The sequence below is a fragment of the Leptonotus elevatus genome, chromosome 12 (assembly GCF_054856555.1).
Source record: "Leptonotus elevatus isolate MCC_2025b chromosome 12, RoL_Lele_1.0, whole genome shotgun sequence".
NCBI classification, from domain to species: Eukaryota; Metazoa; Chordata; class Actinopteri; order Syngnathiformes; family Syngnathidae; genus Leptonotus; species Leptonotus elevatus.
Genome location: NC_141250.1, coordinates 11176198 through 11203181, shown reverse-complemented (window position 1 = coordinate 11203181; position 26984 = coordinate 11176198). Strand labels below are relative to the sequence as shown.

Genomic DNA, 26984 nt, shown 5'->3' with positions numbered 1-26984 from the left:
GCTGACTGTTTAGCACATCCACCGTTCCCAAAATATGCATGGTAGGTTAATACTCTAAAATGTTTGTAGGTGACGGTGTAAATGTGAGCGTGAATGATTGTTTGTTGATATGTGCCCTGCGATTGTTTGGCGACGTGTTCAGGGTGTACCCTACCTTTCGCCCAAAGTCATCTCTGATTGCTTCCGGTACACCTGTGACCGTAGTGAGAATTAGTGGTATAGAAAGTGGATGGATGACTATTGCCATTATATAATCTTTATGAACTCTATTCCATAATGTCAAGAACAATGATGGTTCTTTGATTTTTTGGGGTCCAACTTTAGAGGTATATTTAACCCAAAAATGTAGGTTGAACTCTACCATTTAATTTGGATTGCTTATTTTTACTGCCAAGTACAATTATCTCCTTCATACCATCACTTACCTGGCTGTTCACAATTACCATCTTAATGACATGACGTAAACATGGAGTGACTGTTGATCGATACGGGCACATTCATACACACGACAAGCACACCACTTTCCCACTTTTGATTTAATTTGTGGTTTTAAAACTCATCACTCCACTGAATTAATCAAGCTACCGTCAGATAAAATCATATTGATCCGTAAGTGCTGATTTGACATGTGTTCCTTAAGTACTGCATTCATTTTTCATGTGATGACATGAGTCAACTGCAATGCCTTCTGGTGTCCATCTTGATTACGGGTACTGTTATAAGCGGCTAAATGTCGGTGGGCAAAATGTGGACTAGAATCAAACGTCTGGCAAATAAACGTGTTCAAATCTTTATGCTGTCCTTTCATTCTTTTGCTACTGACTGATGACATCCAAAAGGGTGCCACACCTTCATTTTCAATCACTCACGTCCTGTCTAAAACCAGCATGTTTCATCCTGTTTGCTTTTTACTGACTGTGTATATTCAAGATATTTATTTACTGTGCAATTACCTTTCGGTATAAGAGCATGTATTTAATGTCAAGAATCGGAATACTCATTTAGAAAGTTATTCTAAGTAAAACAATAAACCCGCGTTGTCATTATCACATCCACGTGTGCTGACATGATTGATTGATTGATGGGATGACAATCATGACACTTAGGCTACAGAATTTTTATTGTCATTAAATGTACTTAATGATAAATTGCCAGCCAGTCTAATTAGCATTTCAGTTCTAAGGTTGAGTGGCGGCAGCTTTCTTTTATGTTGGAATTAATTATAAACCAGTGCTGCTGTACTAGGTTGTTAGCACATTTAGCATGTGGCTAATGGCAGAGCAGAGATGCCATGTTGTCAAAGAGTCTCTCAGGAGAGAAAAGAGCACAAGCTGGCAAACTCAAAGTTGCAACCATCAAAGCCATAAAGCGGCGGTACAGTTTTCAGACGTTATTAGGACAAATAAGTACCGACTCATGGGTGTCGTGGTATGTGTGTAAGCACGCATATATTTATCTGTGCCTGTATATTTAATTGGGCAGGTCTTAGCCAGTGTGTTTAAAATTCCTCCTGAATGACACACTCGTGCAAACTGGGGTAATTCAGGGACACAGTCTGGCTCTCCAGAGTGGTGTGTTTTATGATGGCTAGGAGGTTGCACATGGCCTGCATTACTACATTAGCTGGGTTCCTTATTCTCATGGCAGTTGCTCGATAAATAATAAACACGCGGGGACATAATGGCGAGTGGCAGTAATCTGCGAGGTGCTCCTATAGTGTCCTCCAGGATCAAACTGTTTCCATCATGTTAATGTATGCACAACTACTATTATATTTTAGCTTAAAAATGTTTTTATTTAATTATTTAATTATCGATTTGAAAATGCATACATTCTTGCGTCTACCCATTTTGGTGGTTGACTTAACCAAGTTAGCCAACTGTTTGAGCTCAAGTTTTTATATAGTGGGGGGAGGGGAGACTCATTCCAGACCTCCATTTTAGCCACAGCCCAAAAATTAGGAAGAGAAAAGAAATGGTGAAAAACAGTTAAACGCTCACTACTCAGTTTTCAGTCTTTGCACATTTTTTCAGCAGCATTTTCAAACATGTAAAATGTATTTAGAAACAAATCTTTGATTTCACTTTACAGGGACTGTAATTGATCAGTTTCCAAGCTGTACTTACCTAGAAAAGTTTGCATGTAGCAGTACCAGACATTAAGGTGGTTTAACAAAGCATTTGCCTCCGCTGCTTTAAGTAATGCTGCATTTTCTAGTGCGATCAGTTGGAAGGTCAACTGTTTGCATTGCATTTTAATGCACATAAATAAGCGATGATACAAGGGAATTCCCCGGCCCTCCTGTCCAAAGTGGCTTGGCAAAGTGGAGTGCCGTCTCCGACGCTCATATTTGATGCTTCTTTGTGATTTGATATACGCTGAATCAAAAACATTAACGTAAATGAATTAAGTAGCAGTGGCATGAATGTAAACTATTGACTCATGCTTCCAAGAGGTCTGGAGAGTCCCTAATGGGACTGGCTGTTGGGATTTCCCACAATGCTTTTAGCCATCGGGAGACATCCTTCCAGCATGAGCGGGGGGAGGAGGAATGTGGTTGGAGTGTGGGAGCAACTGAGGAACGAGGGAGGGAGCACGGTCAAGGGACATGAGGAAAGTACGAGTCTGGTGGGGGGAAGGGAGATTTTCTTTCAATCGGGTTAGCAATAACTACCCAGAGCAATGGACCGAGGAACCGTGATGCATCATCTAAGTGAGCCTTACCTAGATAACGAAAGTCCAAAAAGAAAGCTATTTAATAAGTCACAAAACACTGTTACTTGCTTGGAATTATAGCCGAACCTGTATATTTGTACAGGTGTTTGCTTAATTACCTCCTCTTCCTGTCTCTCCAGAGAGCACTACCTGGCCAGTTGCACTGTGTGAAGGGTGCTTTGAGCCAAGAAGAAGGAACCTGTTTAAATTTCAGAGCAGATTGCGAAATTTAGTTTTGCCTCACTTAACTTGCTTGACTTGGATAGACGATTATACTTCAGGGGAGGTTACACGTATCAGTATGTTTTATTTGCATGTTCCTGGCTTTATTTATTTTTTGAGAATCTGTATTAATTCGATGCGATTCTCGTTCATAGAGTACATGCGATTCAAGGATGTAACAATTTAAAAGAGCAACGATTCGGTTTGATGCAATGGGATTACGATTCCATATGGTACGACTGTAGCTTTTGTCATGTTTATTAATATGTAACATTTTGTAAAAGTTCTCCAAAGCCCAAACTATTCCATTTAATTAAATTCAAATAAACATCATCATCATCCCTCATAAATAAACGTGGTATTTTTAAACCTTATCCCAGGGTTTCCCCGGGTGCTTTTATGGGCCTGGCGGATCGCCAGGCTTTTCTTGACGCCACCGCCACGCTAAGCGTCACCCCCTCAACCCCGATGATGATTAGTAATCGCTGGCCGGTGTGCACACTCCCATCCCCTGTCGACGAACGACAAATAGTAACGATGGATATCACTCATCGTCCCCAGGCTTAGCAAGTTTTCTAGGGCAAATCTTGTATCGCGGTGTAAGGAGTTAAGGTGTTCCGGGTTGCTAGTTTTGGAAGGAATTGTATTTTAATATTAGGCAGTAGCTTTAACATGTTCAGACAGATATTTTCCACCAAGTGGTTCAGTTTGCCATGGTGCCGTGTGAATCCAGTAAACCTTGATCAGGCTTGTCCTTCCACCGCAAGCAGCACCTCAACAAAGGCGTACTGGAAAGTGGGGCCAGATATTGTGTGGAGATGAATAATAGAAATGTGATGAAATGTATACCGTGCTGAACCATTCCGCATGGTGGAAATTGGAAACAAGGTGGTGTATCTCTTCAGAAAATTTTATGATCAGTTGTGCTAATGCATGATTTCATTACATTTCAGTTTCCTCTTTTTAGACTGATGAAAATCCTAGTAATTATTTCTCATTAATTTTGGAGTTGTTTTTGTGTTCACAAACAGTTTGGTATGAATGGATGGTCTCATTGACATACGATTCAGTTTGCTCAATAATTTAACTCCCAAGTGACTGCGAGAAGGAACTGGCGCTTTAAGTTGGACCGTGTTACACGTGTTCGTGTTGGGCTAATTTTCCACTCGATATGTAAGGGATTCTTTGTCTTGTGTGAAGTAGCGGTGCTGGGTCCTAAGAAGAAACCAGCACTTAGCTACAGATGCAGAGAAGGGATGCAGATGGGCAGAGATGTGCAGGGCGAAGTGTGCGTGCGTGTGTGTGTATGTGAGACACGGATCAGAGTGTCCAATGCCAGTCCGGCTGGCTGCTGGAAGGGGCCGCCGCTCGTGGCGCCGTGCCCGGACTCCGCCAGCAGATGTGTCACTTGTGAGTCAGCTGTGCACCGCTTGTATCGCCGCGTCTGACACACAGGCGCCCACCTGGGCTCTCAGCAAAGAGAGCAAATGGTGTAATAACCCCTCTCCTCCTACGGGGACGTCTGTGTCACACCTCCTCGCCAGTCTCTCGTTTCCCTCGCCACTTACATCATGTTGATGGACGCATTGCAGCTTCTGTCACCATGAGATGACAAAATGTGACACTACACACATGTCTTCTCCCCGGGGATAGAAGAGCACTGAAAACCCACCAGTGATAGGCATGACCATGGGGGTTGGTGGGTGGGTGGGGGTGGGGGTTCTGACAAACGGACCGAGGTAGTTAGCTAATGCTATGTTTGCGTGACCTTGCTCATGGCTTTGCTTTTTGTTATCTGTGCAGACAGCATTGTTGTTAACACAGCTCATACCATATTATGCATGCCAGGCCCATAGTTGGTGCTGTGACTTTGGTAATGAACGTGACGCTAATGGAATTAGTATTGGTGTAATAAATGTACGTTTTGTGATGCTTCAATAGCAATGTGGGCCGTACTCGCACACGCCCAGACTAAACACTCTACATACATGCAGATTCTCTCGCCGGTTTAAGTATTTACACCCCATTAGCATTATAGTTTTCAAAAGTGTACGCCTCAAATACACAGTTGCCATTTTAATGGATTGCCAGGACAACCTATCTGTTTTCAGTTGTGAACAACCCCTCGGATTTGAACAAAAGCTCTACTGTGATTTTATTTGAATGAATGTTCAAAAGAAATGCTATGCTATCTTACTTGGTCAGATGGACTAGTTCATTCATGTAATCCATATCTATTCTTTCATAAATTCATTAGCAAATAGTTTGTAAGGATTTCTCTGACAATCGGGGATAATAGATTATTTTATTTAAAATTCTGTCGATTGTGTGGGGTTGATTGTTAAAGAAATTGAGGGAAATATGGCAAATTGAGAAGCACTGTTGATTGCTGCCCGGTAAAAAAGAAAAGAAAAAAGTAAGTCAATTAATTTCCCCATCGCCCATTCAAATATATTAAAATCAAATCCTTATCAGGAACTGGAAGATCTTACAAAAACAAAATGAGTATTTTTATGAACTGTGCAATCTGGACAGAACTTGGTGCAACATGAAAGCTTGTAATACTGCATAGCAACTTAGCAAGTATTGTTCAAATAGGATTTGATGGTAAGTGGATTGATATTTGTATCCTCATTCAACTTTATCGGGGGGGAAATCGTCTACCTCTGGCTTTTTTTTCTCCTTCAAATTATTGACCAATCTAAACTGTTGAAAATGGCTTGCTCTTTTTGATGCTGCAAAGTTAATGGTTGAACAAACATTACATTTTTGGGGGTCTCCTAAAAAGGACAGATTTTGGAGGTACATAATGGATATGAAAAGCGTGAAATCCATGTCTCTTGATATCTTACTATTTATCATATTCCTTTTTTTTTCAGAATGTTTGAAGCAGGTTGGCTTCAGGAGGGCTCAGGCACTTCCTCCTACTCATGTCAAGTTTGTCACGTGTGATCTCCCGTAAATGTGTGTTGCTGTCTGTGTCTATCAGCTCTTCTGCCGGCATTCTTGACATTCTGTGTGTGTCAAGTTTGAGTCATGACGCCGTGTGCAGGGTGTGGCATCGCCTCCATGGATGAGCTCGCTGCCGTTCCAGAGTTTGGTTCTCAAGTGACTTTTAGTGTGTTTCGTGGTGTCTGCCATCAATTGCAAAGGAGGAATGTGGAAAAATAACCCCCTGTTGATGTACTTGTTTTGCTAAACAGATAGTTGTCAGTCTGGCAAAAAAACAAGAAGCAGCTTGCTGTGTGTTTGCCATGGAGCTTGATTGTATTAGTGTGAGATGAATACAGGAAGTCAAAAGCATGGAACAAGGAGGAAGATGGTCTTTTTTAGCATTTCTTAATGGTGGCTTTGCAACTCATATACTATAAATTCTCAGAAAAGCCAAATGTAGCTGATTTGCCCTAACAAATAAAGGACCTAAAGAAGAAATTGTTGATGGCTACAGAGCTTATTGAGCTGGGATGGGAGCAATATTTCTTTGCGACTGAATTGCAAAGCGGGATTTGCATAAATAAGGCTGAAACGTCGGCAGGCCCAGCCGACGGCAGCTCTGAAACGAAGCCGAACGCATTTTTGATTAGGCCTTGCCATAAGAAGTGTCAGAAAAATTCCAGGCAGTGAGATGAATTAAAGTCGGTGGACAGTGGGTTTAATACAAGGCCAACGACCCCCTCCTCCCTGTCGATCCCACACCATTAACCCCAAACAGAGGTATAAATCCTCCCATCTCCCCTCCGGAGCAAGTATGGTGACGTAGCTCAGATGGGTCGTGCGCCAAGCCCAGGATTGCTGTGACATATGCGTGTAATGAAATGCTACCATTTAGTGAAAACCCACTCCAAAGTGGAAAGAGAACTGTGTGCGGGGCGGGGGGTGATGGTAAAAGCTAATTTGTAGACATTAGTTTCATTTCCCCTTAACTTGTATGCACCGATGCTCTGGTGTCTTTTATTGGAGATGGAGGAAGCAAATGCACCTTTTTATGCTGCTTTGTTCTGTCCTGTACCTTACAGTAATTTATGACAGAGTTCCTTTACAATTTGTCAGCCAATTCAGAATTCAGCAGTTTCAGCCTTGAAGCAGCGGAGACGTAGTTGAGATGCCCACAGCAATCAAGCAGTTGATTTGAAATGTGACAAATTTGGGCACTTGTGTGAAAATGATCGATTAATCGTGTCTTCACAGTTCACACAACTGATACAAAATAGTGTACTGCTGAGTTCTTGACTAATTTGCTGTCTAAAGGCAACCAACGCAAACCGCTCCACTGTAGCAAGTCCTCCATGCAGCATTATTATGCTCAATACGACACTGGCGTTATAACAGGTATTTAGAACATTCAGTGGGAGATTCTTACATGCGTTTAAAACAATTAATAAATCATAATACATTGACTAATTCAATGAGTTAAAGGAAATTTCGTCAAATGTCTATCTATAAAAGCAACAAGCAGCATGATTATTTTAAGCAAAACTAGGTTAAGGCCTAAATAGACTGTTGCATCCATGAATGTGCAACATAAACAGTGAGAGAGGGTGACATTTGAATAGGAAGAAAGTGAAGTTTTGTAGTAGATATTTTAAGGTTCCCCAGACTGCTGAAGTTAGCATGTCAATACGTCTTCAACGCTGCTATCTTAGAAGTGTGTGTGTTTTCAGCCGTTGGACTTACCACTAGGCTGCTTTCACTTGTTGACATGCTCGTATTTCTTAACAAGAGTCAGTACACTCGAGTTAACTTTATTTTGTTAGCGTTTGCTTGTATATTAGAATATTAGAGGTTTGGTTCAAGCCTCAGGCCCTGCTCTTCTGCCTTTTTGTTTGTTTAAGCAAAATATAAAATGGTTGTACACTGTATTTGGAATTATTGAAAAACAAACTGAAATCATGTAAATGAATATAAAAGCAACAATTCTGCAACCATTATTTTGCCAATTTAAAATCATACTTGTTGGTCACTGAATATTTCTCCATAATGCCAACATGCAGTATTGTCCAGCAATAAAAATGTCAACATAGGCTACTTAAACGGCACTGACACAATGACCCCGGCGTGACGGACTCTAAACTTGGTCCTGGCATTTCAAATACATGTACTTATTGTTCGACAACTAATGCTGAATTCTGACCGTGATAAATGTAAGTTTTTGATATGTCTGAGGAATCTAGTCTGCATCATTACCCATCCTTCCTTTTTAAATATTCTAATCACTAGACACCACAGAGGGTGAAATATTGAAATTGCCTCCCATCTTTCTTTGAAGATCATGATGAACCACACTTCTATTTAATTATTACCACATTAAAAACTCTAAATTGCCACTACACGACTTTTGTTCCGGACTAGATTAAATGCATATTGACAGTGACATTAACAAACCATCTTTTTGTGTGTGTGTGGAGGGGGGGGGGGGTGCATTTTGCATACATCCGATTCACTACTGATTTGTAAATAATTGCGCAACTGTATTAAAGTGTGCGATCTGTATTGAGCACACTGAGGAACTTTCACTCGCTGCCGCATCTCATGGTGTTTTTTTTTTTTTGCTTTCCTTATTTCGAGGTTTGTCCAAACAGTGTAAATTGGACACATAAGGGGTTCTCTGTTCTTGTGCTCAAGCAGCCGCCTTATGCTCACGTGCCTTTGCGATACGTCCAGCATAGACGTAAATCACTTTGCTTGTAGTAGACTGTTGAGAGATTAGTGCTGCTGCTGCTGCTGTAGCAGGAGTCTTGTTTTTCTTTCTCCTCATTCCCAGTGACAACCCCCACCCCCCCACAGAACCCTCCCGGACGCTCAAGCGTTCCACCTCCTTCTCCTCCCCAGAAGAACTCTGGTGTCGAACGTTTTGGAAGCACTCCTAAATATTTTGGGGATGACAATGTAATTTCACTGACTGGGTTGCGTTCTCATGCGATCCTTCTGCTTGCTCACCAGTACACGAAAGCTAACACACACACACACACACACTGAAAATATGAGAATGACCATATTGTGCACATAAGTTTCCACCTTAACAGTAACAACATTTTATTTCATACTCCAAACTTTTATAGATGTAAATAGACTTTTTTTTATGTCATGATTACTGGAAAACTTTTGACTCCAAAGAATGTTGAGGCTGTGCAAGTACTGTGTGATAATGCAAGTAATCGCTTGACTCAACTTCCTTGATGTTTGCTACACTAACTTGGTAGACTTGTTTGAAACTATAGGTTAAGATTTGAGACATGCATGTATAGTTGCCATCAGACAGAATCTTCAAAACCATTATTTTTACCCCCAGGAAATTATTACTTTCGACACGATTGGTTAATCATTTGTTAGAATAAATAAATACATAAATAAAAACTAGCTCCACCCTGTTCACAGCCATGTTTGTTCGTACAAGCCGTGGTATGTCAGGGAGTTATCAAAAAAAGTCTGTCAAATTAAGACATTTTAGTAATTGATTATAGGGGGGAGTTTGTAGAGTTTGCAAGATTTGAATGTAGCCTCACTATAGTCTCAAAGCCACACCCCTCTCACCAACATTGTGCACTGTAAGAATGTACACGGTAAGAACAAGCCGTTCTTAGTCACGACTGCTGCGTTGCTAACATGCCTTTTTAATAATGAAGTGTTCTGTTGTTATCTTTGTTTTGAGCTGTTCAATTCTTTCTTTTTAACTTTTGTTGTTGTTAACCGGAGGTAAGGAAGTCACATGTGCATGGCAACACACCTCGGTCACATCTTCTGTCTCTGTAGTCTTCTCTGATTATGGTTATTCTTGTCAAGGTGCTGTGTGTTTTACAATCCAATCATCCAACCATTTTCTGAACCGCTTCTATATGATTAAAATAAAATTTGAGGCATAAGATAAGGCCAGAGGGAGGATGACATCTTAACAGTGGTCGAAGTGGTCTAAAAAGCCAAAGAGAAAAGCATCATTTTTTTGGAATTCTCTGAATGGTGTCGACATTGGTGTCTCACATGAGCTTCATGATGAAAGTGTTATAATAAAAAGCCAAATGCATGCTAAAAAAATAATTTTGATGCTTGCTTAGGTGTTGTGTGACATCATATGGCAAATCTATTTTCTTTCATCTTTAGAAGCATATTTGTCTGTCATGTTCTGAATGCAATGTTCTGTATCAACTTGAGAGGTTCTACTACCGTTGTATTTAGTTTTGCTCAGACTAAAGTCTCCTGTTCCATTTTTGTTAACAACCTCTTTTTTTTCTCCCTCTCTTTCTCCGCAGTGTGCCCAAGGGCCATTGAAAGCCCCCTTGAGGAGTTTCATAAATACACAGTGAACGAGAAAAGACTCCTGGACTATTGTTATTGTTTTTACACATTTTCTCTTTCGCACAAACACACCACACGCAAACAAACAGGGGCGGGCGCACACACTCACATAGACAAGGACGTGAGGGAGAATGTTGGAGGTCCAAGAGGAGAGGCCAGCGGCGGCAGGTACAGCAGCGACACATTTTAGCAAGAAGGAGCGCGGCAAGAAGGAGCGAGAGGAGGCCAAGGACGGACGGGGGAACCTCAGCAACCTCGGCAATCCCGGCTCCAGGAACGTCCGTGCCAAGGCGCCGCTCGCACACGGGGGCAGTCCCCACCAGCACCTCACTTCGCCCTGTTCTGTCGTCCTGGTAACCCCATCAATGCACTCCAATAGGCTAAAAAACTCCCCATCCACCAACACACAAAGGTGAGTGGGGCTGGAGCATTTAATGATGCTGGGCCATGACTTTGACTTTATAACCATGCATTTCTTTTTATGAAATTTAGCATAGCATATTTATCTGCTAAGTGCGTTGAGGAAGTACATGTAACATATTTGACTTCTCTTAAACTGAAAATGTAAGAAATATTGAGCTGGTCCACTTTTATAGCAGTAGAAGCATCCATTTTGGGGGTTTCTTCCCACATCCCTATATACATGTTAGGTTCATTGTACTCAATTGTTTGTAGGTGTGACTGTGAGGGTGAATGCTTGTCTGTATGTGCCCTATGATTGGCTGGTGGCCAGTTTAGGGTGTACCCACTCTTTTGGGAACTCAGCTGGGATAAGCTCCAGTTCACCCGTGGCCCTAATCAGGACAAGCACTATAGAAAATGGATGGATGGACATTAGTGAGAGTTCACTGATGTTGCAGGGCTCTAGACTGAGACCAATTTGGATGCTCAGGCACACGGAATTCTCAACGGTATGCCTTAAAAAATATGTAATTTAGGCCTTTTGTAGACTGAACAAGCAACATTAGCATGTTTTTGTTCATGTTCTAGTCCCTTTCTAAACACTGAAGAAAATGTTGCGTCTCAAGCTAATGTTATGTTTTATTTAAAAAAGGACAATCTTATCTTTTTTTCATTGGCAATTTGCATTGTTTTTTTTTGTTTCAAAAAGAGGCGGGATCAGTGTCATTGAATCTAAAAAATACCAAAGGATTTAATGTGCTTTATCTTTGACCAAATGGCAAGTTTTGCTGTATCATATGGCCTGGAGGAAAGTGCTCTAAATTGGAGTATTTAAGATCGGGAAAAAAGACAGTTGTGAGCAATGAGTCAAAAGGGCTCTATGGTGTTTTCTTCTTGTAGGATATTAGTAGTAAAATTGAGTTCAGGTCCAACCTCAGCATGTCCTTGTGGCCTCATGTGTGATCTGGAGATGTCCCTGAGTTCAGGGAGTGCATTGTCGTTGGAACTTTTCCCTGCAAACTCATGCTTGAGTCTCTGGAAACAGCTGTCTGGACTGCCAAAACTCTCCCTGGCGCTCCCCTGCTTTTCTACTCGCAGCAGCCCCGTGTGTTTGTACATATAGTGAGCAAGGCTGCAGTTGTGCTTTTTGGACTTGTTGGCATTCGTTTCACACTGCTTGTACAAGTGTGTACGAGGGCAAGTGGGAGGGAGGGATTAGGGTGTGGCAAGAAAGTTCTCTGAAAGTTGGATTTGTCCTGCTCGACGAGACTGAGCTGCTTTCATAGTGAGCTAGTAAGACAGCAGTCATTTCTATAGGGCCGATGTCTGCAATGTTGTATTCTTTCCATGGAGAACTTTAGATGAGGTAGAACAAGCTTTTACGGTTAGAAGCTTTATGCACCATATGAAAAAACCCCAATGACATTGAGCCCTCCACTCCATTCAGCTGGCCGATTTAATCGATATTAGCTTTTTTAGTCTTCTTGGTTTTGGTTTTCCCAATTGTTGTTGTAAATGTAAATACTAAAAGACAACGTATTGTAAAACAGTCAATGCAATTCATATATTTAGTGTTGTCAGCATTCAATGACCCAAAAATAAGTTGCGTATTTTTCGGTTATCATAATTTTGTTCTGCCCAATCTCAGAATCAGGTTAAAAAAAATAGTCCATATCGGTCGGCTCCTATTAATGACTAGGTAACCTCATGTCAAGTAGTGGTTATGATGTCTGCATCCCCTTTGAGAGGCCACAGCTTTGAGTCTCTGTTCAGGCCAGCCCTTGTGAAGTTAGCATTTTCTTCCTGTGCTTGCTTGGGTTTTCTCAGCTTCTCCCCACATTTCAAAAATATGCACATTACGTCAGTTGAAGACTCTAAATAGTCCAGAGGTGTGCCCTGTAATTGTCTGGCAATCAGTCCAGACTCCAGGGTGTACCCTCGCTATCACCCAAAGTAATCTGAGATGGGTTGCCAACAAAAAATAGATGGATTGGTTAGAGCGCTGTGCATCTCTCCAATAAATTACTATTTTATATGTACAGTATCTTGACACTTGGGGTGTGATTCAAGGACGGTTTATTTTGGAACTAGAAGTGGAACTATTGGATTCGGTTGATTCAGTAGGATTACAATTCGGTCCGATATGGTATGACTGAGTTTGAGAGGGTATGATTGAATGACATTCTTGTCATTTTACAATATCAATGAACTCGTCAGTAGGCTACTGTAAATGTGGCATTTCCTTCACAGATATAGCTCTCCAATAAAAGACAATTTGATGTGTATCTCAATATATTTTATAGTGTAATGATTCAATTTGGTTCAATCGGATGCATTTGCATATTTTAAATCAAACCCCATTTTCTGGTTTAAATTTTGTTTGTTTGTTTGTTAGTTACACCCCAAAAGAGTTACCTTGCTTGCTTTCTACCATCTTTGTTTTTGTTAAAGTGACTTGAACACAGTCCTATCTGAAACACTGTGCAATCTCCTATTTTCTAATAGACAATAATCTAACTAGGAATAATCAATCACATGACCCACACAATATTTTGCTATTTAGACTCTGGAGGCGTACCTATGTTACCTGAAAATTGTCTTAATCTCCGAATCAGGGACTTCCACTCTGTTTCCCCATTTTTGTTCATGCTCATGCATAACTGATTCAATATTATTGCTCTTATTTGTCTTTCTCACATCAGCCCTAAACCTAAGACGGAGGCCATGGTACGCTCACCTCCCGTCATGTCCCCCTCCACTGCCTCCCAGATGGACTCTAAAATGCCCAATCAGGGTAAGCCAGGGAGCGCTGGCAGCCAATCGCAGCCCTCGCCCTGCGATCCCAAAACCCTGGGTGCCAAAGGAGCACAAAGCGTGGCAGGGGGTATCGGGCTGAAGAATGGCCAGAGCTTGACCTCTGGCCCCAGCTCCAAAGTGAAAGTGAAAAGGGAGCGAAGCACATCGGTGGAATCGTTCGAACAGACGGAGAGCGGAACGCCCACCAGTGAGGAAAAAGGTAAGGCAGCTTATAATGGCCGCTTGATTCATGTTGAGCAGGTTTCAGGGGCCGGTATTACTCAGAGGCCTTGTAAAGATTTGCTGTCAGCACCTATGATTTTATAGGTAAATTATACCACCTTTCTTTGTAATGAAGCTTTTAACTGCTCACCGTTGGAAGAACAGAACAAAATCAGCAATGCTTGAATGCTGTTTTGTCTGTAACTCATGCTGACCCTATGTCATATCCAGTAGCTTTAGACGATTAGCTCTTATTGGGGGTGGACATAATAATAGCACAATCGATCTGTGAGTGAAATGTTGATGAATTGCCTTTTTAAAACATTTGTGACAAAATGAAGTGCACTATTTGGCCTCGCTGTTGACCAAATCTGAATTAGTTTGCTGTCTAAATAAGAATAGCTTGCTTGACAATAGCTATTAAGAGTTGAGCAACACCCAGAGTTATTTAAAGGAAATACTTGACTATCAGGAAACTGAATGATGTTGACTTTTTATTATTGGAACCTGATTTTTTAACTTAGATTGTTTCATTGTTGTGGGCTAAAACTGTTTTTCATATAATAATTACGGTATGACTTTACTACTGCGTTGGCATAGGCTGTTGATGGGCTGTGTCACATTTCGACTTGTACACAACATTGGGTTACGTTGCCGCCGTTGTGTAACGGAACTCCCTCGTAAAAACGAGGTCCCCTTGCTGGTTTACCGTTACCTGTATGTTAAAGATCTCAATCATTTCGGCCATTGTAATTTGTGCAAAAGTTGAATCGAAGCAACTGGAATCTTGTTTGTTGAAAGGTTAATTCAGTTGTCTTGATTGAACTTTTGTGGCTTTTCTGTTTATTCTGTACCACTCTAAAACTTACTGTATATACACACATGCCTGCCTCTCATTGTTACTCACATTGCCATGTGTAAGATCACATTTTTTTCCTGTGTTTGTGCAGACAGTAGCAGGGTGAAAAGGATGTGTGTGGCAGAGAGGAGGCAGCCTTACAGTGGAGCCGACTGGTGCTCCGGGGGAGAAAGTGACGAAGATGACAAAGGATTCTTCAGTAAGTGTGCTTCCAAGCATGTGTTTGTAGTCCATCTGTTGATCAATTCCACGCATTACTGCATTTCAACACGTCCTAAAGCCACGTCGTCTCGTCCTGTTGTCTTTCTGCAGACTGTAACTCCAGTGACGTGAAGCCACCGGATTCTGTCACCCATTCTACCTCCAACGCTGGACTCAGTCGCTCCTCCACGCCCTCCCACAATTTACTGGGAGGCCAGGGCTCTACGACGGAGCCTGCTAGTGGCCAGAAACCAGGCTCCAAACTCGTCTATGTCTTCACCACAGAGATGGCTAACAAGTAAGGAAGCCTGAAGTAACACGACTCTTTCTCTGAAAGTGTGCGACGGCATTGATGACTGGAGTGAAAGATGGCCTGGAGTGCGTCACATACTTGGTGCAATGAGTACAAAAAAAAAGAAGCAGTGCAACATAAGGAAGTGTTAAACGAGAGTGTTAACAATTATATTGATTACAGAAGCAAATGGAAATTAAATCCTGATGCCAATAAAGAACAAATATTTTCCCACAATGAACTCTCTAAGCGGATGTGCATATAAAGTGGTCGGCTGTATTCTAATGCCATGATCACGTCCTATCCACTGCCACAAATAATATATTTGTCTCTGTTTGCTGATGTCTGCTTTTCTTCTTGTCTTCAGGGCAGCTGATGCAGTTTTGACTGGCCATACAGAAAACATCATCACCTTCCACATGAAAAACATCTCCAACAGCAAAGACAAAGCTCACCTCCTTCTGGTAAAGACCTCCTAATATTCAATACATCAACATCTTCACCTCTCTAATCATGTTTTAGTTCTAACCGTGTTTTCTTTTTTTCTTTTCTTTTTTGTTAACTGAAGAACAATGCAGCAAACGCCCTCCGAAATGACTCCAAGCCTTCCCAGCAAACGCCGTCCCATGGCCAAGATCAGAGCCACCAGCCTGGATCCAAGCCGTCCTTAACGGGCATGGCAGAGCCACCCCAACCCCAGTCCGCAAACCAGGGAAGCCAGTCTGGCGTTCTTCCACAGGATGGCTCTTCAGCCGCAGGCATCGAATCAAAGAATCTTCCCGGCGGTAGCCCCAGCAACAACGCAGGCCCAGTTGATCAGACACCCATGAGTCAACCTGAGGCAGGCCTCAATGCTCCCATAGCAAGTGAAGTAGGGCAGGGCGTGGGCCCCGGGGGGCCAGGTCTGACGCCCCAGCAGCAGCAGCAACAGTTGGCTCAGGAGCTTTTAAATATGGAGGCCAACACAGAAGGTTTATCCCAAGAGCAGTTGGAGCATCGCCAGCGCTCGCTGCAGACATTGCGAGACATCCAGCGCATGCTTTTTCCAGATGACCGCGACGCACCACCCCCTGGGCCTCCACAGTCTCACGGTGGGCCCCATGATGGGGGCCCTGACGGTCCTCCACGGAGGTCCGAGCCAGGCCCGTTGCAGGCCATGATGGCACAATCTCAAAGCCTTGGACCACCAGGTGGGCCAGGAGGACCTCGCCCACAAGGTCCACCCTTTGGACCTCCCCACGGGCCAAGGGACATGCCCCCTTTTCCGCAGGATGAAATGGGTCCCCACATGGGGGGCCCGGGTGGCTGTGGAGACGGTGATCAAATGACCCCAGAACAGGTAGCGTGGTTGAAGTTACAGCAAGAGTTTTATGAGGAGAAGCGAAAGAAACAAGAAATGCAACATCGGCCGCTTCCTCCAGACATGATGATGCACCCCCACGGTCCACGTGGCATGATACGAGGACCTCCGCCGCCCTACCAGATGGGCCCAGGAGAGATGTGGGGAGGACCAAGTGGGCCACAAGACCCTTACCCTGAACGCATGAGCATGGGCCCTGGGCCCGGCCCAAGAGGCATACCTCCCCACATGCAGAGGATGCCTGGCTTCTCAGGAATGATCAATCCTGAGATGGAAGGACCCCCACGGCCCGGAATGGGCTGGCCTGACGACATGCCGCCTCGTATGGGAGATGCACGAGGGTTTCCTGGTGGTCCGGGGGCCATGTTTTCTGGCCCCGGTGGTCGAGGGGAGCGCTTCCCAAACCCCCAGTCAGTCCAAGAAGCGATGTTCCACCAAGGTATGGGAGGAGAGAAAAGCCTTCCCCCTGGTATGATGATGGAAATGCAAAGGATGATGGGACACCAAAGAGGTGGAATGGAACCAGGAAATGGCATGGGTATGTTTCCAAGAATGCCCGGTGACGGTCCTATGAGCCCATCGTCAAGGCTCCAGGCAATGGGGAGTCGAGAAATGGGTCCCGAGTTTGGCATGGGTCCTGGTCCAGGGCCTGGACCTCACATGCACCCTTCCAAGCTACGAGATCCTCCAATGAACATGAGTCCAGATGAGATGATAAGAATGAGAGGAGGCCCTCCGATGGAAAACATGGCTGGGCAAGGCAGGGCAATGCAAGGCCCGCCCTTCCCTGAGCATCCACAACCCGGAGACTTTCCAATGGGGCCTGGGCGACCTTTCCCAGGGGGTCCCGGAGGAATGAGGGGCCCGCACGGAGAGCAACAGTTTGGCCCAGAACACAGAGCCACACCAACGGGAGGTAATGGTCGCATGAACCACATGCCCCCCAATGCTGGCCCTCCACAGGGTCAAAGAGGGCGCAAGCCAGCAGATCTGAATGTCCAAGCAGGTGGGGGCAACTCTCCCAGCGTCAACCCACTCAAGTCACCTCCTCTGAGGCAGGTGCAGTCTCCCATGATGGGCTCACCCTCTGGAAACCTCAAATCACCTCAGACACCGTCCCAGCTGGCTGGCATGCTCACGGGTGCAGCAGGCCCCCAGGCCCCTCCAGCACCCCCTTCGTCGGCACCAATGAAGTCACCGCACTCCATGATGGGATCGGCAGGAGCCTCCCCCGTTCACATGAGGTCTCCTTCTCTTCCCAATCCCTCGCCGGGATGGGCCTCCTCACCAAAACCGCCCATGCAGAGTCCTGGAGTGCCGCAACAAGGTGGCAAGACCCCTCTCAGCCTCACCTCACCAAACATGATGGGGAACATGGAGCAAGGTAGAGTACACTTGTGCAATAGAAGCATGTTTATAGTTGAACACAGATAAATGTGCAAATAATACATGAATTGCGCAAATTTTACAACACACATTAGTTGCCGTGACAACTGCTGCGTCTACGTTCTTGCGGTTAGCAAATAGTATTGGTGCATTACGGCCACCTTTTTAGCTTGCTAAATAACCAGCAGTAATGCAACAACTACAACTACTTCTTCCATTTATTTTTCTACTTTCTTGTAGCAGTTGGCAAATACTTTTTGGTGCATTACCACCACATTCTGGCCACCCACGCTAATGCACAAAAAGTATTTGCTATCCGTCAAAAGAAAGGAAACACGATTTGGGAACGGGGCTCTTGGTGGCAGTTTGAGCTCAAATTTTATTATATACGAGTCACAACTGAGTGCAAGTCGAAAGACCAGACAAACTATGAAAAAAGTGTAAAATGTGGTCAAATCATTATCATGTAGTTGGAGACTCATACATCATGTTAAAAAAAAAATACAACAATTAATATTAATCACTTCATACATAAAAATATTGGCCTTAAAATATTATGAAATACATTATCTGGCTGGTCCTGTTTTGAGACACTTGCCCATACTCTACCAATGTCATGTCTTAATCACGAGTTCACAGTCCACTGCCTCCATCTTGTGGTTGTACAGTTAACCACATTGTCACAACTGCCAACATATAAAAAAAAAAAAACACTATGCCAGGAAATCCTAATGTTTGATTCATGTTTTTTGTACTCGCACCATGCAGGTGGTAATGGCCCTGCCTCTGCCCCGCCTTCGTCCGGCGCGCCGTCTGGCCCAATGTCCCACCCGGGCAACGTGCCATCGGGCAGCCCTTACACCATCCCGCCCGAGCCCACTCTCTCCCAGAATCCGCTCTCCATCATGATGTCGCGCATGTCCAAGTTTGCCATGCCCAGCTCTACGCCGCTCTATCATGACGCCATCAAGACGGTTGCCAGTTCCGATGACGACTCGCCCCCAGCTCGCTCCCCGAACCTGCCTTCAGTCAACAACAACGGTAATGTTGTAGTATAACAACAAATTTAATCACCCAAGGCACATAATTGCCATTACAAGAATTTAATTGCAAACTTAACAAATGTCACAAAAGTATATAGGTTGCCATTTTTTTAAGTGATCCTCTTTTTCTTTTACATCTTATGTTAATGCTCTCATATGTGGGAAAGGAGAGCCACAGTTGCACTTTTTAGCCATTTATTGCACGTTGGGTGAACAATTAAACACACAAACACAATGAGCACACCCACACAAGAGCTGCTATCAGCCATAGCTCAAGCAAAGACACGCTCGGCAACATCATATACCTGCCCCCGTCTTTTACACAGATACTACCGTTTTTCTATACATGTTGTGCATGCTTTTTTCGGTGTTCAAATTACAATTTGTTTTTAAAAGTATTTTAATAAGTTTAAGTGTGTATATACAAACATTGTTTGTATATACATTAGTCTCTATGTAACAGATACTGAAATAATGAGCCGTCTCAATTTATTGACTGTGTGTGCATGGCAACGTGTGCATTCAAAGGATAATTGTGAAAATTCTGCCACCTAGTGGAAGAGCAATTAGTTGTTCTTTCTATTACTATACGTTACTGGCAATGATCTATAAACACATGTATATTATTCGTAATAAAGTCAAATTCCATCATCACATCACAGAAGAAAGGTTATTGTTGTAGTATGAATGGTTTGTGCTAACTATCATTTATTTTGTGTCCATCAACAAGGTATGCCGATGAACCACCAAGGCAATCCCCGCATGATGGGACCTGGTAACTCCGGACCCATGCCAGCCCTCAGCCCCCTCGGTATGAACCCAATGGGATCCCAGCCACTCTCACACGGAATGCCCCCGCAAATGCCCTCTCCGAATGCCCCCAACATGGGCCCCGGTATGATGCCTCACGGCATGATGATCCCCCCGAATCCGCAAGACCCCGGGATGGTCAACCCCCAAATGATGCCCCAGGGACGTCTGGGTTATGCCCACCGAAACCAGGGCTATCCGCTGACCCAGTCTCCGTCCCAGCAGGGCCCCTTCTCCCCGCACAACGGGCCCGGGCACCAAGTTTTCCCCGGTCACCCCATGGGCTTCCAGGGAGAAGGCGGGCCAATGGGAGGACGGATGGGGAACATGCCTCATGGGGGCGGGCCGGATGGGGGCATGTGTAAGCCGAACACGCCCGGAGGACCCGAGTTCAACAACATGCAAGGCGGCTTCAGCGAGGCGGACCTTCACGAGGTGATGCGACCGGGAGCGTCGGGCATCCCTGAGTTCGACCTGTCTAGGATTATCCCGTCGGAAAAGCCCAGCCAGACTCTGTCCTACTTCCCTCGTGGCGGAGGAGATAACCCCGGAGGCAAACCCTCGCACCCCTCCGGCTTCCCCATGCAGGCCATGATGGGCGATGGCCCCCCGAGAATGGGAATGCCCATGCAGGGGATGGGGGGGATGCCGGGGGGGCCCGGCGGGGGGATGGGTCCCCAAGACATGCCAATGGGCAACCCCGGCCACAACTCCATGCGCCCGCCGGGGTTCATGGGCCAAGGCATGATGGGCCACCAACCCAGGATGATATCTCCGGGCGGCCCCGGGGTAATGATGCAGGGACGGCAAATGGCCCACCCTGGCCCGGGTGGCTCCCCTAACATGATGATGTCACTGCAGGGCATGGGCGGCCCGCCGCAGCAGACAATGATGATGGGGGGCCAGATGAGGCCGCGTGACATGGACATGGGCTTCAGTCCGGGCCCTGGAATGTTCTAATCCGGAAACTTTGTATCTAGAATGTTCTGGGACGGCGTAAGAGGTCTTTGTACGTGGGAGGCGTTAAGTGAGGGAGTATTATCCAAAAACGGTGGATGTACCCTGGAATCAACTGAACGGAGACACCCGCTCGCGTCACGCTCGTGGACTGCGGGGACTTTTTCCCATGGAGGTGGGAGTACCTTTTTGCCACAAGAACAATTTTGACTTATGAACTTCAGAATGTATGGAATTGTTGTGCATTGATTTTGCAAAAAAAAAGAAGAAAAAAATAACTGTTTTCGTGTTTTTGGAGGGACGTCTCATGAGGAGGAATCAACCTTGCTCTAAGTCAGTATAGAGATGCTACAGTATATGTCCATCTTATTTTTTCCCTTCTCCGAATTAAGAACAAAACAAATTCATGGATGCGGTATGGAACAGGATCGAACAGGAACAGGATCGAGAAGAATTAGGGCTTTGTGAGGACTTGGGTAGAATTCCATCTTGTCTCCATTGTTTTTGACTGTTTCTGTACAGTACATACATGTGAGTGTGTGTAGTATGAGTGTGTGCGCGCGCGTGTGTATAGGCATTCTATCAGTGACCTCTCGACTCCTCTTACCTGACTTTACTTGGGGGGAGGGGGGCGGAGGAAGTGTCCCCTCCCCTTAAAAAAAACAACAAAATACTGTACTGTTTACCATTGGTGGGCTATTCAAATATTAGTCTATTTTAATTTCCTTTGTAACTCCAGTGTATAACAAACCAAACTATGACCTCATTAAGATAATAGTATTATTAAAAAAAAGAAAGAAAAAGCACAAACATGGACCGCCTGCGGAAAGCGTTGTCTTTATTTTTAACCACATGAAGTGTGTGTGTAAGGAGGGGAGAACCTGAGGGGCTTTGCAGCACACAATACCACACATTACTACAATTTGTGCTCCAAAACTTCCAGGACTTCTTTAGCCAGCCTATTGCTAATACCCAGATGTGCTTATATGTGTGTTCTTGTTCCCGTTTTCACTTTTGTTTTGTTGTTTTTCGACTCTTGTTGACTCTGGGTAAATCATTCCCACAGCAATAATCCATCCCCTCCTTCCTCCCCCATCTCTCCAACGGTCCGCAGAGTGGAGTGGGTTCAATGCCGAATCGAGGTATGCCAGGTAACATAGAACTAGAGCTAGCTAGATCTGGTGTAACGATAAGAAAAGCGAGGCCGCGAGTGAGACGGCAATGTAAACGCGCACTGCTTTTTACCATCCAGTTGACTTCCTCTCTCTTTTTCTCTGTTGTATAAGCTTGTCATGTGTTTCTCCGTTGGCTTTGGTGCAAATAGTCTACCAGGGCTGTGGTGATGGACTACAAATAAAAGATATTGTTTTGGTATATACATGTTGTCCGTTGCGTGTATGTGTGGCTGGACAGTATGTTGTGGCTCTCTCAGATGCTCGCCAAAGATCTTCACCCCTCAATTTTCTTTGCGTGATTAACTTTGCCATCATTTTTTTGGGGTACCAGTGATGATAGCTGTAGAACAGGAAATGGAACTTGCAGCGACAGGAAAACATCTAGTTGCTCAGTGCAATATGATTAGTTGGTGGGTATCAATGAGAGTGGCGAGGAGGGCGACCTCAGCAAAGTCAAGATTGGTGACCGGCGCTGTGCACTCCAACTCATTGGATATTGGACCAGTGTCTCAGAAATGACGTTCCGATGATGCAAGCGATCCAGGCAACCTCCCAACCCCCCTCGTCCCGGCTGGCGACGCCCCCGGAGCATCCCAGGCCGTGGAATAAAACCGTATTTTCTTTCAAGGGTTGGTTGCTACATACAGGCACTCGCTAGACTCGAGGTAGGTACTGTATGCTTTATTGATCCTGTAGGACAAAAAGTAGATATACACTTTAAGCCATGGCCCGACAGATTAATTTAATTGGCCTATATTTGCTCTTTTTAAATAACTTAAAAGTCTGAAAATGGCAGGCAATGAAAGTTGTTAAATAAAAGACCCCGCCTCCCCCGACATGAACATGCAACAAAACAAAGATGACAACGGTTTGATATGGTAAGAATTGTTCTCATTGCTGAAAAGGTGTCTGTCCATTGTGTCCTCGTTAAAAGGCCAAGTCAGATGTCATCTTTTCAACTGCGAATACTTTTCTTTTTAACAGAACAGGTCTCTGAAAGTTCTGCACTCCTGTTTCCATAATAACACTTGGACAGAATTCTCTCCCTGCTTGTTTATTAAATACAAACACTGCAATAGACTCATTTTGCACAAGTTAATCTGTGTATAAAATAGTCCTGTCTTCCCCTGAGGAATAAAGTTGACATTTGGTGTCAGCCAAACCAAATCATCTCAAGTGCTAATGTGGAAATAATGTGTAAATGCAACGATGGTGGGCGCGTTCAGAGTTTAGATGAGTCGCCCGTGTTGTTGCAAAGCGACTGGTAGTGTTCAATGCTGAGCGAGTAGGCTGAAAGCACCTTCTGGAATTCCTGCAGGGGGCAGTAGACTCCACTGCAGCCAGGAATAAGTCGGTCCTGGAGCAAAGAAACAATATTGGTCCTGATGATGAACAACACCGCGGTGCGTGACGGTGGCGTCGAGGCACTCGTACCTGGCCCATGTAGGACACTTTGACAAACGCCTCCTTGGTGCGCCGGTGCTCGTGCAGCTCCAGCGTGATGTCTGAAGCGTACGGCGGCCACTTCATGTCGAAAATACCCAGCGCCATCAGGCACGGGATCAATGTGGTGTCGTGGGCCGAGTACAAGAACAACCTCCTGTTTGACAAATGCAGCCTGAAATTAACAGCAGCGAACGTAGGAATATAAAGTAAAGACTATCAATGGTAAAAAAAAAATCCATGGAATAAATAGGAATACAAAACGATTTACAGACAAGATTAATGATAACAAATGGAACATAATGAGAAAATATACTAATTAAAAGGAATACACTACATCATTGCTGTCCAATAAGAAGCACGTACCTTTAAAATTTAGGTTATATTATCTAAAATGCTTAAAAAATTAAAAAAAATAAAAGCAATGATGATGACATTACCGAATGAACAATACTGAGCTCTTTAGAAAAAATTAAATAAAAAAAATAAAAATAAATAAATAAAATGCTAAGAAAAATACGCTCCCCCCCCAAAAAAAGACTGAAATGATAGTTTTGGTTAAAAATAATAATTTAGTTAAATATATTTAAACAAATAAATTGCACTTTGCATGGATGTCTACTTGGAGCAAAACCAAATGTTAACAGAAATTTGTGTTCATTCCCTTTTAATGGTAATAAATCCTTCAGATGTCCAACTTAGATTATTTCCAAAACACCCCCCTGCTGACCCTGCCATGAAAAGTTCCAGCCTTTGCCAGCCTACTTTAGCCGCGACGAAATGTGCATGCGTAACCTGTTGGGCTCTGATGAGGTGCCTTGTAGCGTCTCGTCAATGTTACGCAAAAACAGATGCAGCAGAGGTCCCACGCACAACTGCAAGTTCTCCCTGTGGGACCAAAAAAAAAAAAAGATTACTGCATCACGCAGTCCTTGTTGACTCTTGATTAGGAGTGATAGAAAGTCATTCATAGCAACAATGGCTGACCTCTTGCTGGGTTGGTAGCAGTAAAACATCATGTCCACGGCTCTCTGCTCCACTCGGCTTCTCCACGCGGACAGAGCGGGCGGGCACGGCAGGCCGTGAGCCTGACAATACCGTCCGGCAAAGTTGCAACTTCATGGGAATGATTGACAAACGTATTTGGAGTAAGCGAGTGTCACCTCTCTGGCGACCATGTCGTCCCTGATGAGGACGAAGTCCACGTCGGATCTGTCGCGGATGCCCAGCTCGCGCCGGATGCTCTTCAGGTCAGCCGCCATGTCCGGCAGGAGGGTCACCTCTTTCAAGCGGGGGCTGACACGCAAACGCAGTTCTCATTTGATCCGCACCGAAAAAGACTCGTCCAGTTGCCACTTTTGCGTCATGATGCAAACCTGCTGAGCATTCGGAGCAGCTGGCACCCGTGGTAGTTGGGGTACAGAATTTCCGACTCGGAGTCTGTGGTTAATATAGGAACTATTTCTATGCAAGCGGGAAAAACAAAAGTTTAAAAAATGCAGACGAGCCAAGAACAGACGATCAAGCGAGTTGACGTGAATGCGTGTACCTTTTTGTTTTTGCTGGTAAAGCCCTGCCAAAAGGCACCTGGCAGACTCGACTGTTCTTACAATGTTGGTAGAGCGCACACTTGACATGGGAAATAACAGATCACAATCCGCTGACTGCATTTCCTGTAAATGTTGCCATCTTGCCCCGATCCACACTTACCAGACCTCACTGGAGGAGAAGGTCGCACTGAGGAAGGGAACCTTCTGGACGTACCGGCTCCTCAGCCTCTCGCCCAGCTCGTACAGCTGCTGCATGCCCAAAGTGGTCAGCTGACCCGCAAACACGCCGCCCTTACGTGGTCAACAGTCAAGAGGAACTTGAAGGGCTCGTGTCGTAACAATCTTGGCGTCGGTGCTCATCTGACGTGACAAAGGAACCTACTCACGCTCAGCGTATTCTTCCTGTAGCTGTCCTCCAACGGAGATGGAGGTCTGGGCCGCCCCTGCAGGTCCGTCACCACGTAGTTGATGTGCGTGTGAGTCGGAGGCTCCAACAGGGCCGGCACCCATTGTGCCTTTCATAAGAAAATAAGATCATCAAATAAGGTTTGGTTTGCCCCCCCCCCCCCCGTTTGATAATAAAATTAACTTTTTACCTCCAACACATCGGGTATGGATTTAAGCGGAGTACGAGCGCCGTGTCGAAACAGCACTTGAACCAGTTTGAGCTCGTACGGCGAGCCGCCATCCGCGTTCCTCTGCCTCCACCACAACACCGAACCGAAGGCGATTGACACGGAGCCGACGACACCCACTCTGGTCCAAAGTTTCCTCATGGCCGTAGTGCTGAAGACAATGAAAGGTGGGCTTTAGTTTCATAGTTTTTTTTAATAAAAATTGAATTTATGAAAACGGCACATTTCAACGCGTGTTTAGTAATAGTTATGTTTTTTTGTTTTTTTTTAAGCTGCCCTGCCCCTGTGTAGACAGCAAAAATATTCAGCCACCTGTAAATAAAAAATTTAATAAAAAAAAGTTTTTATTGTCATTACTGACTGAATTCAACAATGCCCAGGTAAGACTTAACATCTGACAAAGCTAGTATTATTATTACTTAGTGCAGAGGTGCCCAAGTCCGGCTTGTTTTCCGTGTCTCCCTCCTCTAACGCAGCTGAATCCAATGATCAGCTAATCAGCTATCTTTTCAGAAGCCTGATCACGATCCTGATCATGAATCAGGTGTGTTGGTGGAGAGAAACATGAAAAAACAGGCTGGATAGGAGGTCTCAAGGACCGGACTTGGGCACTCCTCACTTAGTGTAATAACAGTACGTGTATATAAACAAAAAGGTTTGACTTTTGTGTTTTCCCATACACAATTACTACAAATATGACTTTACTCCTACGTTTGCGTACTTACGTACAAGCTCAAGTTACGTCACCAGCGTAGTGACGAAAGCGCCCAGTGTAAAATCGCCAAAGTAAGAAGGTATAAAATGTTCCCTGTGTGTACGAAGCTTTTGTAGTCGAGGGATGGCGTAACAAACTCTTGACGTTTCTCATCTAAAATGACAGCTCAACTACAAAGCAGCAGTCGTTTGCCAGCATGCAATGTAGTAACATCGTCAAGTTTGGTTCCCAGCCGGTTCGTTGCTAGCAGGCAAGACTGACGATGCTAACGTCAACCTTTTGCGGCATGAAAATAAAACTTACTGGCAAGTCAGCCGAGCTTACAATGAGCATATACAAAATGGATACGTTTAACACACCAAAGCGTCAACTTACTTGAGAAGTAAAAGCTCAAATAAAGACTCGAGTGTAAGCCTTCACCAGGAAGTCACCTCTGCACTGCAGCCGGTTGTAAATAGGACATGCCGGGTTAGGTTGAGCAGAGCGGAACCGTGTACGGCACTTGGTGTCGGTTAGAAAACTACATTTCCCGTCAGGCATACGTTACATTCAATGTTTTCGTCATCTTGATCTTCCCTCCTATATAACGCATTCTCGTAAACGTGTCCCAAGCGGATTCCTCGAGTGGCATGCAATGATACAAACACAACTTCTGAACAGTTGAAATTATGTTATTATTGTCGTCGAAGTTGGTCAACACAGTTGTGTGTCACGTGTAACGACATAGCAATAATAGTAATAACATATTTTCAACAGCTACGTTCACTCTGGGCCAGGCAAGTTATGTATTCCTCATACATGTTACTGATAAATAGTAATGGTGCATTATTATTATTTTTTTAAACCCAAAACACCTTTCCGATAATATAATGTATAACTCGTCCCATGACATTGACTGCGCCATCTTTTCT

General features: G+C 44.4%; 2 protein-coding genes across 5 annotated transcripts in view; one reads left to right on the top strand and one right to left on the bottom strand.

The window, feature by feature from the left end:
• Positions 1–21933, top strand: part of bcl9 (BCL9 transcription coactivator) — a 33201-nt gene extending 11268 nt beyond the window's left edge. For all 3 annotated transcript variants that reach the window (XM_086091846.1, XM_086091847.1, XM_086091845.1), the window contains 8 exons: positions 10182–10639; positions 13332–13645; positions 14598–14705; positions 14819–15005; positions 15367–15463; positions 15568–17743; positions 18514–18786; positions 19519–21933. In XM_086091846.1, the coding sequence (XP_085947972.1) occupies positions 10359–10639; positions 13332–13645; positions 14598–14705; positions 14819–15005; positions 15367–15463; positions 15568–17743; positions 18514–18786; positions 19519–20558 (4476 nt within the window). In that variant the 5' untranslated portion in view covers positions 10182–10358 and the 3' untranslated portion in view covers positions 20559–21933. The remainder of the gene's footprint in view (positions 1–10181; positions 10640–13331; positions 13646–14597; positions 14706–14818; positions 15006–15366; positions 15464–15567; positions 17744–18513; positions 18787–19518) is intronic.
• A 462-nt stretch (positions 21934–22395) lies between these two features.
• Positions 22396–26645, bottom strand: acp6 (acid phosphatase 6, lysophosphatidic). 2 transcript variants are annotated; one of them, XM_086091848.1, is made up of 11 exons: positions 26449–26645; positions 25320–25509; positions 25110–25238; positions 24884–25014; positions 24723–24802; positions 24550–24637; positions 24337–24469; positions 24161–24261; positions 23969–24061; positions 23165–23330; positions 22396–23087 (listed from the first exon to the last, which is right to left on the bottom strand). In XM_086091848.1, the coding sequence occupies exons 2-11, from the start codon at positions 25497–25499 to the stop codon at positions 22953–22955; spliced, it is 1236 nt and encodes a 411-aa protein (XP_085947974.1). In that variant the 5' UTR covers positions 25500–25509; positions 26449–26645; the 3' UTR covers positions 22396–22952. The 2 variants fall into 2 exon arrangements, with proteins under 2 accessions (XP_085947974.1, XP_085947975.1); XM_086091849.1 differs by lacking the exon at positions 26449–26645 and adding an exon at positions 25778–25934.
• Positions 26646–26984: the final 339 nt, after the last annotated feature.

What these genes read in the sequence shown, in the direction of transcription:
- acp6 (XM_086091848.1), bottom strand. Translation starts at nt 25,499, where the DNA reads ATGAGGAAACTTTGGACCAGAGTGGGTGTCGTCGGCTCCGTGTCAATC. An exon ending in CCATACCCGATGTGTTGGAG is followed by an intron (nt 25,239 to 25,319) that starts GTAAAAAGTTAA and finishes TTCTTATGAAAG; the next exon opens with GCACAATGGGTGCCGGCCCT. An exon ending in TTCTCCTCCAGTGAGGTCTG is followed by an intron (nt 24,803 to 24,883) that starts GTAAGTGTGGAT and finishes TCCCATGTCAAG; the next exon opens with TGTGCGCTCTACCAACATTG.